At 44.6% G+C, this 13,504-nt stretch overlaps 1 protein-coding gene across 5 annotated transcripts in view; it reads right to left on the bottom strand.

The window, feature by feature from the left end:
• Positions 1-13,504, bottom strand: part of UBXN7 (UBX domain protein 7) — a 622,514-nt gene that overhangs the window by 227,429 nt on the left and 381,581 nt on the right. For all 5 annotated transcript variants that reach the window (XM_033957938.1, XM_033957939.1, XM_033957940.1 and 2 more), the window contains one exon: positions 10,611-10,701. In XM_033957938.1, the coding sequence (XP_033813829.1) occupies positions 10,611-10,701 (91 nt within the window). The remainder of the gene's footprint in view (positions 1-10,610; positions 10,702-13,504) is intronic.

The raw sequence follows: 13,504 nt of genomic DNA on the forward strand, positions 1-13,504 counted from the left end.
CAGAGATGCTTGCAGGGAGAAAAAGCTAAGCAGTAATGTTACAGCTTGAGAGTGCAGACTGAGGAAGAAAGCAGAGACAGCGCTACACAGGGAAATGGAGGGAGGAAAGAGACAGAAAGAAAAATACAGACAGACATAAATTCTAGCACCCGTTAATGTAACGGGCTTAACGACTAGTGAAGATTATAAAACAGTGGGGTCACATGATCAAACTTACACTTCCCAAAAAAATCAATCTAGCAGCTGTGTTCTGGACCAATTGTAGTCTAGCGAGACAGGTTTTAGTAATAGTAAGATAAGGAGCATTACAATAGTCGAGGTGAGAAAGAATAATCGACTGAACCAAAATAGAGAAGTGATTGATGAAAAAGGTGTCTGACCCTTCTCAGTATGCGTAAATTGAAAAAACATTTCTTAATCACAGAGTTGATTTGATCTTTAAAAGAAAGTGAGCAGTCGAAGAATACTCTTAGAATCTTGGTAAGAAACTCAATTTGTAGGGAGGATCCAGAAGCCCAGTGTTTTCCCCAGAAATTTTTTCCAGCTGGGTGGCATGAAAAAGTAGCCGGGTGGGGCGGGATGGGGAAATTTAGTGGTGGGGAAAATTAACCCCCTCTTTTACTAAGGTGCGCTAGCATTTTTAGCGTGCGCAAACCCCTGCGCTACGTGGGAAAACTAGTACCAACTCAAAGCTGGCATTAGCATCTAGTGCGCATGGCAATTCCTCCGCGCGCTAAGCGCACACTAAAACCACTATCGTAACTTAGTAAAAGGAGCCCTAAATGTAAACTCTTTTTATTAGTTAATTATTATTATTATTTTCCAATGCTCAATATGACTTCCTTTTTTAAGGTTTGACACTTGTGCCAGAATATTTTTACTAAATTTAAGAAGTATTTGCCTTCTTTCAAATGGTATAGAGGTTTAAAAAAGGGAAAGGCATTAATGAAGTCATTAGGTTCAATCTAGCCATTTATTTCTGCATGAATTTAAACAACTAAAAAAAAAGATAAATATGTTTATGTTTATTCAGGTTTTTGATTGAACGCTTTTTCGAAACTTCAAAGCGTTGTACAAAATATAAAATTAACATTTAAACAAAAATTTAACAAATAAAACTGACATTACTGTGATAACACATCTATTATTAATTGAATAATAATAAAAAAAAACTACATGACCGACAACAAATACGTACTAGGTAAAAAGGACCGAAAAGCCCCTGGACACGAATAGGAAGAGGGGGAGAAATACAATCGGTATAGAAAATGTGAGAAACATTTAAGGTAAACACAAAAGGGAACTGGGAAAATAAATGTAGGAAGCAAGATTAAGTTAATTACTAAAACACAGTTGATCAATTAAAAGCATCTTTAAAAAGAAAGCACCTTAAATTGTTTTTAAATTTTTGTAAGTTTTTTTTTAGCTCATCCAGTCATACAAGAAATGGCTCTACAGCAGGGGTGCCCACACTTTTTGGGCTTGCGAGCTACTTTTAAAATGACCAAGTCAAAATGATCTACCAACAATAAAATTTTTTAAAAAACACAAACCACAATGTATGCAGAGAAAATATTAATTATCATTTATATTCCGCAGGTTTTCAAAGAGGTCAAGGCAAACGATTCTATGCAATGTCACCTCAGGAACAACTATACAAAAATAGACAAATATACCCCCTCCCTTTTTACTAAATCGCAATACTGGTTTTTAGAGCAGGGAGATGCACTAAATGCCCTGCGCTGCTCTCGATGCTCATAGGCTCCCTGCGCTAAAAACCGCTATTGCAGATATAAATTCTTAATACAGACACATTTTGATCACTAAACTGAAAATAAAATCATTTTTCCTACCTTTTTGTCTGGTGATTTCATGAGTCTCTGTTTGCACTTCCTTCTTCTGACTATAAATCCAATATTTTTTTCTTTCTGCCCCTCCCCTTTTCTTTCTTTCTTTCTCTCTCCCCCTGCCCCCCCAAGCCATCGCGCCAATTTCTCCACTTCCCCGATTCTTTCCCTACCCCCTAAGCCACCATGCCGATTTCTCCCTGCTTCCACGAGCCAGACCAGGAATGTACAAGCACCGGACTCACAAGACTTCACCTCTGATGTCAATTCTGACGTCGGAGAGAAAGTTCTAGGCCAGCCAGGCAGCGATTGGCTGGCCCAGAACTTCCTCTCTGACGTCAGAATTGACGTCGGAGGTGAAGTCTTGTGAGTCCGGCGCTTGTACGCGCCTGGCCTGGCTCAGGGAGGCAGGAAGAAAAAGACTGCCAAGGCAACGTGATCGACTCACATTGCCTTTGCGATCTACTGGTCGATCGCGCTCGACCATTTGGGCACCCCTGCTGTTATGGTATCCTGTCCTGACCTGAGGAAAGGGGTTTAGTCCCCCCAAAACTGCCTTATTTCCATTTCCTATTTATAAACTTTAATCAATAGATACAATACTACTTGATTCTACGTTAAGCAACAAAAAAATTTTTTTCTATCTTTTGTCGTTTCTGCTTTAATCATCTTGTCTTCACTCTTCTTTCTAGCCAGCATCTGTCCACTCTGTCTTCCATGCAGCATCAGCCCCTTCCATCCACTGTCTGCCCTCTCCCCATTCCATATGGCATCTTCCCTCTTTTTATGCTCCTTCAATAAACTGTCTATCCTGTGCCCCTTCTCTTCTCCTTTGTACATGATTGATTTCAGCTCTGCCACCTCTCCATTTTTCTCTCTCTGTCAACACCCCGTCCCCTATGCTCTGGCAACTCTCTCTTCTTTCTTTCCTTCGCACCCCAGAGTCTGGTATCTTCCCTTCCCTGATTCTCTGGCATCTCACTTCTTTCCTTTTCTTCCATCTCTCCCTCCCCCTCCATGCTCTGACATCTTCTCCTTCCTTTTCCCTTGGTCTGGCATACTTCCTCCTTCCCTCCAATCCCTAGCATCTCGTTTCATTCCCTCCCTCATCATCTTTCTCCCTCCAGTTGGGTGCAGCAAGTCTCTCCCCCTCTGCTCCCTTTCCTCCTTCTGTCACCCAAGGCCTGGCGTCATGAACTTCTTCAGGCAGCAGCATTCACAATTCGCTGCTGTTGCCAGCTTCGGGCCTTCTTCTCTGTCGGGTCCTGCCTTCATAGAAACAGAAGTAGGCAGAACCCGGCAGAGAGGAAGGCCTGAAGCTGGCAACAGCAGTGAATTGTAAATGCTGTTGCTAGCCGAAGAAGTTCGTGATGCCAGGCCGAGCACCCGGGGCAGACTGCTACTCTCCCCCCCCCACACACACGACCCTCCTATCTCTCCCTCCCTCCCATCATGAGACTATAAACAGCACTGCTCTACTCTAAGCAGGCTGCTTCAGGGCTTTCTCCTGCTGTGATTCCCTCTGGCACGTCACTGATGAGGGAAGGAGGGAGAGATAGGAGGGTCGGATTGGGTTTGGGGGGTGCCCAGGATGATGATGAGGCTGCTGCTGCTGCCAGCGAATCCAGCAAGGGTGAGGCCCCAAAGTACAGCACTGGCGCCCCCCTTCTGACCATTTCAGGCCCTAGGCCTGTGCCTACTGGGCCTATCTTTTAATCCGGCTCTGCTTCCCCCCCCCTGCATTCCCCCCCTGACATCTCTCTCTTCCACTCCATGGTATGGTATCTCCTTTCCCTCCCTCCCATGGTCTTTGCATCTCTTTCCTTCTTTTCCTGATCTTCCTTCTCCCTCCTTCCCTCTCTCTCCCCAATTGGGTGCAGCAGCATTTCTCTTCCCCTCCCCCCATTGGGTACAGCAGTATCATCAGCATTTCTCTTTCCTCCCCCCAATTTGGTACAGCAGAAGGAGCATTTCTCTTCATCCTCCCCCTAATTGGGTGCAGCAGCATGACTCTTCCCCCTCCCCCTATTGGGTACAGCAGCATCATCATCAGCATTTCTCTTAACCCCCACCCAATTGAGTACAGCAGAAGCACCAGTATTTCTCTTTCCCTCCCCCTCTAATTGGGTACAGCAGCATTTCTCCTCCCATTCACCCCCCCCATCTCACACATTCGGCAGATTCGCTACAGACAAAGGCAAGTTGCAAGTTTCCCTTCGTCGCTGACCTATCTCCCAAAGGTCAGTGACAGAGGGAAGCTTATAACTTGCTGCTCTTGCTTACTTCGGGCCTTTCTCGTTGCCGGGTCCTGCCTTCGTGGAAACAGAAAGTAGGCAGGACCCGGCAGCGAGAAAGGCCTGAAGTAAGCAAGAGCAAGTAAGCTTCCCTCCATGGCTGGCCTATCTCCTGCATGCTCCGGGGCTCTAATGGTCCGTGCCGGCTTCTCTTCCCTACCCCCCCCCCCCCTCGACGTAACTTTCGGTTTCGGAGGGAAGCCGGGTTTGAGTCGCTTGCTGGGTTTTTTTGTTTAAAGTCCGGCGGGAGTCTTTCGGTGGCTCTTCAGGCTGCGCGTTAAGCAGTAGTGGCAGCAGAATTCGGCACATGACAGCCGGGCGGTAATCTAAATTTGCTGGGCGGAGCGCCCGGCTGAAAAGCGCTGGGGAGAACACTGAAGCCAATACTACAGAACTAGGGAGACAATCCAATTTTGGGCCAAGCCACAACAGTTTCGTCTTAGACACATTCAATTTCATCCAAACAGACTGGGTCCACATTAGAAGTTTAGAAATACAAAGATTTATTTTAGGCGCTAAATCAGTAGTATCCGGATCTATCTCAATTAAGATAAAAATATTGTCAGCATACGTGAGTAAGGTTTCATAAGTAGACAATCTGAAAATATTGAGAGTGGTCATATAGAGGTTAAAACATCAAATAAAATAAGAAAAAGGAGAGAGCAGAACAGAAACACTCCTCCAGGCATTCGTGCAAAAGGGAAAAACTATAAGTGGTGCTAGAGCTCCCAGTGAAGTAGAGGAGAGTTACAGAAAAAGTCCAGGGTGGATTCCTTCTTTATATGCCATGATGCGGCCATTGGGAGATAACCCACATGTCTAGAATGTCTCACCTATTGCACTGGAAAAGCTATTAGAGTAGCAAGGTTTTAAAAGGTTTTGGGCAAAATGCTGGAAGAAAAGTCTACACTATTATTAAGGTGGACTTGGGAAAACTTAATTGGCTATTCCTTGAATAGGCAGCATGGAATCTAATACCTTCTTTGGGATCTTGCCATATACCTGTGAATATGGCCACTGCTGGAAACAAGATATTGTGCTTGATGGACCTTCAGTCTGTCCCAGTACACCAATGCTTATATACTCAAATATAAGTCGGGACCCCCTTTTTCCCTCCAAAAAGGAGGAAAAATGGTTGACTCGAATATAAGTCAGGCGGCTTAATATTCAATTGCCCTGCCCTGTCATGAAATTCAGCTGGAGCATAAACAAGGCATTTGCAGCCAGTGTAAATAGTTGACTTGCTTTCAGAAATTTTAGTTTGGCATTCAGATCCCCTATAAATTGAATATCCTGCAACTTAATAATTTATCACAAAATTCAAAAGCAGGGTAGTCACATAGAGAGAACAGGAGCTTTTTCTTTAAAAAAAGAAAATTTTAAATTATGTATTTGGTAGAAATCCATTCCTTAGTTCATTGTGTAGTAAAAGTGTGCTTGTATGCAGTGTGTTCTCAGGGGGCTTGATAGGTACACACATTCCACAGCCCCCTCCCTGCCAAGCTCTGCACCCAGCACCCTCCCCCACCCCGGTCAGGCACTTCACCCAGCTCCCTTCCTGCCAGACACTGCACCATCCCCCTTCCTTCCTTGCCCTGACAGACTCTGCACCCTCCCTCCCAGGCTCTGCCCAGCCTCCCTTTCTGCCCTAGCCTCATAAGATACCTCATCTTGTCGCTCCGCGCTGGAGGTGCAGCGGTCAGAAGTGAACTTTCTAAGTTCCTGCCCTGCTGCTAACCAGCTGCCGCTGAGCGACACGAGCAGGAACGCGATTTGGCGCTGCTGCTCGGTACTGAGAGGCATCCTTACTGCCTCTCAGTACCGAGCAACAGCGCCAAATCGCGCTCCTGCTTGTGTTGCTCAGCAGCCAAAGGAACTAGCGGCAACCGGTTAGCAGCAGGGCAGGAACTTGGAAAGTTTGCTCCTGCCCGCTGTACCTCCACCGCGGATCAGCAAGATGAGGTACCGTATAAGGCTAGGGCAGGGAGGGAGGCGGTGGCCTTGAAAAATTCTGGGAGGGGGCATTGACCAGAATATAAACCGGGACCCCCATTTTTGAGCCAATTTTTTGGCCCAAAAATCCCGGTTTATATTTGAGTATATACGGTATTTATGATGTTGAGAGAAAACTGATATCTCCTTTGAAGCTGATGTATCCCAATATTCATTGGACCTTACTGGCTAATGATTCTGATTCAGGTAACTCAATTTAATTTATTGAACAGCTGTTTTTGCTCTTTACAACCATGAAACTCTCTTTGGTTTATTTGTATAGACAGAAATCACACAAAGGCAGTGTTCTCCCCATAAATTTTTTCCAGTCGGGTGGCATAAAAAAGTAGCCGGGTGGGGTGGGACGGGACGGGGAAATTTGGTGGTGGGGAAAATTAAATGTGTACTATTTTTATTAGTTAATTATTATTAATTATTTTCCAGTGCTCAATATGACTTCCTTTTTTAAGGTTTGACATTTGTGCCAGAATATTTTTACTAAATTTAAGAAGTATCCAATTCTAGAAATGAATAATTAGATATTTGCCCTCTTTCAAATGGTATAGAGGTTTAAAAAAGGGAAATGCATTAATGAAGTCATTAGGTTCAATCTAGCCATTTATTTCTGCATGAATTTAAACTAAAAAAAAAAAAAAAAAGATAAATATAGCTCATACAGTCCTACAAGAAACGGCTCTACAGCACCTCTAATAATGTTTTGATCACTAGGTTCCATCCTGAGGTCTCTCTGATGATATGAAATAGATGCAATCTCCCACTTCCAGACCTCTTCCACATAATTTATGGAGAGATGTTACTGAGCCTCGAAGGAGACCTATGTGATTGCATTAAATCCAGTGGTGTACCTAGTATATATGACAGCCAGTGCTGATCATTTTTTAACAACCTCCTCCTTTATATAAAAAAAAGTTATTTTTAGTAATAATCCATGAGTCACACAACAAGGGTGCACCTAGAAAAAGGCAGAATCTTAAACACTGCAGTAAGCACTAGAACACCAACACACGCATTGTAAAACTAAACAAGCCAGATCCTGCACAGTCAATTGATCTTGTACAGTCGATGCTAACAGAAAGCCATGTCCTTTTCATACACACAGAACACATACACCCTCGCCCAATATGGAATAATCACAAACTAAAAATAGAAATATGTAGACAAAAGTTAAACTGAACCAAGAAACCAGACTCTGCATACAATGCAACACCACAGAAACAATGACACATCCCCTAATACTTTGCAAAATATGATGACAGTAGATGTAAATTTGAAAAAACTGCTACATAACAATCAACTTTACAAATTAACAAATAGAAATAAAACAAATGAGAAATAAAAAAATACAATTTTATTGGATTAATCCATTTTTAAATTAGTAGTAATTAGCTTTCAGAGGCCAAAGCTTTCTTCAAGACAGTACAGTATACTGTTATTATGCTATCCTGTCCTGACCTGAGGAAAGGGGTTTAGTCCCCCCTCCAAAAAATTGCCTTATTTCCATTTCCTATTGATAAACTTTAATCAATCGTCACAATACTACTTGATTCTAAGTAAAGCAACAACAACAAAAAATGTTCTACCTTTTGTTGTTTCTGCTTTAATCATCTTCTCTTCGCTCTCTTCTTTCTAATCAGCGTTTGTTCTCTCTTCCTTCCATGCAACATCTGTCCTCTTTGCCCCTTCCACCCAGCCTCTGCCCTCTCTCTACCCTTTCCATCTACTATCCACCAACTCTGCCCTTTCTTTCCAGTGTCTGCCCTCTCTCTCTCTCTTCCATATGGCATCTTCCCTCTTTCTATGTCCCTTCAATAAACTGTATATCCTGTGCCCTTTCTCTTCTTTGTACATGATTCATTTCAGCATCATCCCCTCTCCATTTTTTTGTCTCTACCCCCTCTCCTATGCTCTGGCATCTCTCTCTTCTCTTCTCCTTTCCTTCCCTCCCCCCATGACCTGGCATCTCTCTCCTATCTTTCCTTCTCCCTCCTTGCTCTGGCACCTCCTCTCCTTCCTTTCCCTCTGGTCTGGCATTTTATGTTTCCTTAGTTTCCCTTCCCTCCCCCATTCCCTGGCATCTCTCTCCTCTCCTTCCATCTCCCCTCCCACTCCATTATCGGGCATCTCTTATCCTTCCTTTCTCTCCCTTCTTCCTTCCTTTCACCTAGTCTGGCATCTGTCTCCTTTCCCCCACCCCCCATATGCCCTGACATCTCTCTCTCCCCCTCCATGGTCTGGTATCTCCTTTTCTTTCCCTCCCTCCCATGGTCTAGGCATCTCTTTCCTCTCCCTTCCCTGGTCTTCCTTCTCCCTCCTTCCCTCTCCCCCCCTTCACTGGGTGCAGCAGCAGCAGCATTTCTCTTCCTCCCCCCAATTGGATGCAGCAGCATTTCTCTTACCCCTCGCCCAATTGGGTGCAGCAACAGCATTTCTCTTCCCCTTCCTCCCCAATTGGGTGCAGCAGCAACAGCATTTCTCTTCCCCCCTCCCCCCATTGGGTGCAGCAGCATTTCTCTTCCCCTCCCACCCCAACTGGGTGCAGCAGCAGCATTTCTCTTCCCATCCCCCCATGTCTCAAACATCCGTCGGCAGATTCACTACTAAGGCAAATTGTAAGTTTCCCTCTGTCGCTGACCTATCTCCCATAGGTCAGCGATGGAGGGAAGCTTACAACTTGCTGCTCTTGCTTGCTTAGGGCCTTCCTTGTTGCCAGGTCCTGCCTTCGCAGAAACAGAAAGTCGGCAGGACCCAGCAGCAAGAAAGGCCCGAAGCAAGTAAGAGCAGCATGTTTTAACTTCCCTCCGTCGCTGACCTATCTACCGCATGCTCCAGGGCTCTAATGGTACCACTTCCGTGCCAGCTTCCCTTCCCTTGCCTACCCCCCGGGATGTAACTTCTGGTTTTGGAGGGAAGAGAAGGGAAGCCGGCACACACAGTGGTATCGTTAGAGCCCCAGATCACGGGTTCAAGTTGTCTGCTGCCGTTAAAAAAAAAAAAAAAAAAGTTAGGCAGGAACTTTTGGCGGCTGAACTTTCGGCAGCTCTTCAATGTGGAGCATCGGCAGCGGCAGCATTTGTGATTACAGCCGGGCGCTCATCTAAATTAGCAGTGTGGAGCGCCCGGCTAAAAGGCGCTAGGGAAAACACTGCAAAGGGTTCATAATCCATGGAGAAGCACAAGCACCGGTTACGTGTATTTGCTCAGTACAATGGAACTTTGGTTTACGAGCATAATTTGTTCCAGAATCATGCTCGTAAACCAAAATACTCGTATATCAAAGCAAGTTTCCCCAAAGGAAATAATGGGAACTCGCTTTGATACGTTCACCCCCCCCCCCCGAAGCCAGTGGCACTGCTCCCCCCCCACTCACAAAGACCCCCTCTCCGCGCAAACTGGCACCCCCCCGCTTGAACAACTTAAACTTACACCCCCCCCCCCCCCCATCTGGCACCGGCACGCAGTCCACAGGACGTGCCGGTGCCGCTAGAAGATCTTCCTGCTTCTGCCGGCCTTGAGCATGCATCTGCGCATGCTCAAGAACTTCTAATTTTCGTGCGGGGGGGGGAGGCCTTTGCGAGCAGGGGGGAGCAATGCCGGTTATCGGGGGGGGGGGGGGGGGTGCTTGCAAATCAAGTCAACACTCGGTTTGCGAGACAAGTTTTGCGAGAACGTTTTGCTCGTCTTGCAAAACACTCGCAAACTGGGTTACTTGCAAACCGAGGTTTGACTGTATATGCTCTTGCCACAAAATCTGCCTTTTTTGAAGCTTTTGAAAGCTCTAACATATCACTAAACAAAATAGCTGCAGCAAAATCAAACTGTTCTATTTTGCAAAAAGAAAGCCCAGCCAGGTTATCATGCACCAAAAACTATGATGACATGAAGGTGAAAAAGAATAGAACAGAAAAAAAAGCTAAAAACATTACACTGGGGGTTTTCAACCCAATCCTTGTGGCACACCTAGCCAGTCAGGTTTTCCAGATATCCACAATGAATATGTATGAGAAATTTCCATACAGTACCTCCATTTATGCAAATCTAGCTTATTCATATTTATTGTGGATATCCTGAAAACTTGACTGGCTAGATGTGTCCTGACGACTAGGTTGACTCTAGACTAATGAAAAAATAAGTGGAAACAAAAAGGTCTAGGTGAATAAACATGATAAAAATGGTATTTTAGAAAAAAAAGTTTTATTATCAAGGTGGGAACACACATCAGGTAGGCTCCATGAAAAAACAAACTGAGGAAGCCCTATACAATATGAGAAGTGTTGCAAAACTTCTAGAAAATCTCTGAGCTGGAAAAACGTTTCTCTCATATGGACTCCATCAGATAACTTCACCCAGATATGAGAACTTGCCATCCTGTTAGTTTTAAACTTGGGCCAGCCTTTTCTACTATACTTGATGACTTGTTAAAGGCAAAGGTATAGTACAGACCCATTCTGTCCCTTACCTGTTCTTGGGTCCAAAATGGAGATGTAAGGGAAGTCACCGAGTTTGTAAAACTGAATATACCTCTGTCCCTCCTCACTGTTGTGATATACCTGAAAAACATTTAAATCAGCATAACAAACTCATTTTGGAGATCCCATTCCCTTATCGGTAGCTGCTATTTATAACAAAAAGAGATTAAAAGTTCTTACCTTGCTAATATCTTTTCTAGTAGACAGGTGCATCATTCTGGACGGACAGGTAATATTCCAGTGCCCACAAGCTGTGCAGAAGGAATCCACTCTGGTTTTTGAATTCCTCCTATTTCACCAGAGGGCTCCGCTTCCCCCTTCAGTTTTGTTCCAAAGCAGACAATAGCCCCTTCTAAAAACTCATGTGAAGGAGGGGTACAGGGAAACTCCCCAAAGAACAAGTCTGTTCTGCTCTAAAATTATAACAAACATTTTAAACAATGAACAATCAGAACAGCGAAACAATCATGCCAAACAGACACATTAATGGAGCTCAAATATAGAAACATAGAAACATAGAAATTGACGGCAGAACAGGGCTATAGCCCATCGAGTCTGCCCATACCAATGACCTACTCCCTGACTTTTACTCCCCTATTGATCCCATGTGAATATCCCATTTTCTCTTAAAATCTGACACGCTGTTGGCCTCAATCACCTGCTGAGGCAGCTCGTTCCAATGATCGACCACCCTTTCGGTGAAGAAGTACTTTCTAGCATCACCCTGAAATTTCCCTCCCCTGATTTTCAGCGAGTGTCCTCTGGTTATCGAGGGCCCTGTAAGACTGAAGATATCATCTTTCATCTCTATACGCCCCGTGATATACTTAAAGGTCTCAATCATGTCCCCCCTCTCTCTTCGCTCCTCCAGCGAGTACATCCGCAGTTTTTTTAGTCTTTCTTCATATGTGAGATCCCTGAGCCCCAAGACCATCCTGGTAGCCATTCGCTGAACCGATTCAATTCTCAACACATCTTTCCGGTAGTGTGGTCTCCAGAATTGAACACAATACTCGAGATGAGGTCTCACCATGGATCTGTACAGTGGCATTATGACTTCAGGTTTTCTGCTGACAAAACCCCTACGGATGCAGCCCATCATTTGTCTTGCTTTGGACGAAGCCTTCTCCACCTGATTTGCAGCCTTCATATCATTGCTAATGATCACTCCTAAATCACGTTCTATCGTGGTACTGGACAAGGTTTCACCATTTAGTGTGTAAGTTCTGTGTGGGGTTTTTTTGCCTAGGTGCATTACTTTACATTTTTTGGCATTGAAGCTTAGCTGCCAAGTTGATGACCACTGTTCCAACTGTCGTAGGTCCTGCGTCATAAAGTCAGGTACACTGCTTTTGCCTACTATGTTGCATAGTTTGGCGTCGTCGGCAAACAGTGATACTTTTCCTCTAAGTCCTTGGGTCAAATCTCCTATGAATAAATTGAATAGTATCGGCCCTAAGACGGAGCCCTGAGGTACTCCACTCGTCACAGCTGACGTTTTGGAGGGGGTACCGTTTACCATCACCCTTTGAATCCTACCATCTAGCCAATCCTTTACCCATGTAGTGAATGTATCTCCTAATCCCATCGATTTTAGTTTGTTCAACAGCCTGCGGTGTGGGACGCTATCAAAAGCTTTGCTGAAGTCCAAATATATCACGTCTAGGGACTCCCCGGCATCCAGATGACTGGTCACCCAGTCAAAGAAGTCAATCAGATTAGTTTGGCAGGACCTTCCCCTGGTAAATCCGTGTTGGTGTGGATCACGTAAGTTTTCTTCGTCTAGAATTTTGTCAAGATTCTGTTTGATCAGTGTTTCCATGAGTTTGCACACTATGGATGTAAGACTCACCGGTCTGTAATTTTCTGTCTCTGTTCTGCAGCCCTTTTTGTGAAGTGGAATTACGTTAGCTGTTTTCCAGTCTAGGGGTACTTTTCCCGTGCGCATGGAAAGATTGAAGAGCACGGCTAGTGGTTCAGCCAGAACTTCACTCAGCTCTCTGAGTACCCTGGGGTGTAGATTGTCTGGTCCCATGGCTTTGTCTACTTTGAGTCTTGAAAGTTCGTGGTAGACGCTACTGGGTGTAAACTCGTAATCATGAAACAGGTCATTTTGGATGTCTCTTAGCTGTAGTTGTGGACCAGCTCCCGGTGCTTCACAGGTGAATACTGAGCAGAAGTATTCGTTTAGCAGTTCTGCCTTGGTATTATCAGATTCTGCGTAGTTTCCGTCTGATTGCCTAAGGCGTACTATCCCATCTTTGTTTCTCTTCCTGTCACTAATGTACCTGAAGAATGATTTGTCCCCCTTTTTAATATTCCGTGCTAGATCTTCTTCTGTTTGAAATTTGGCTTCCCTGACTGCTTTCTTGACAGCCCTAGATCTGGCCAGATAGTCTTCTTTTGCCTCCTTTTTTCCAAGATGTTTGTAGGTGATAAATGCTTCTTTTTTCTTTTTAATGAGGCCAGAAATTTCATTGCTGAACCATTGTGGTTTTTTGTTTCTCCGGTGTTTGCTTACTGTATTTATGTAGCGGTTAGATGCTTCGTTCAGAATGGATTTTATATATGACCACATAGTTTCCGGATTGTCAGTTTCTGCATGATTTTGCAGCACCTGATGGACAAAGTCTCTCATATGGTCAAAGTTTGCGCCCCTAAAGTTGAGGACCCTCGTTGCTGAGTTTGATTTAGAGAAGCCTTTCCTGAGGTTGAGCCAAACCATGTTGTGGTCACTGGAGGCCAGCGTGTCTCCCACTGATACTTCCGAGACACTGTCTCCATTTGTGAGTACCAGGTCCAGTATTGCCTTTTCCCTGGTGGACTCTAATACCATTTGATTGAGTTGTGCACCCTTTATGGTGGTCAATATTCTTTTGCTACC

This window comes from Geotrypetes seraphini, chromosome 9, assembly GCF_902459505.1.
Source record: "Geotrypetes seraphini chromosome 9, aGeoSer1.1, whole genome shotgun sequence".
In the NCBI taxonomy this organism is placed as follows: Eukaryota; Metazoa; Chordata; class Amphibia; order Gymnophiona; family Dermophiidae; genus Geotrypetes; species Geotrypetes seraphini.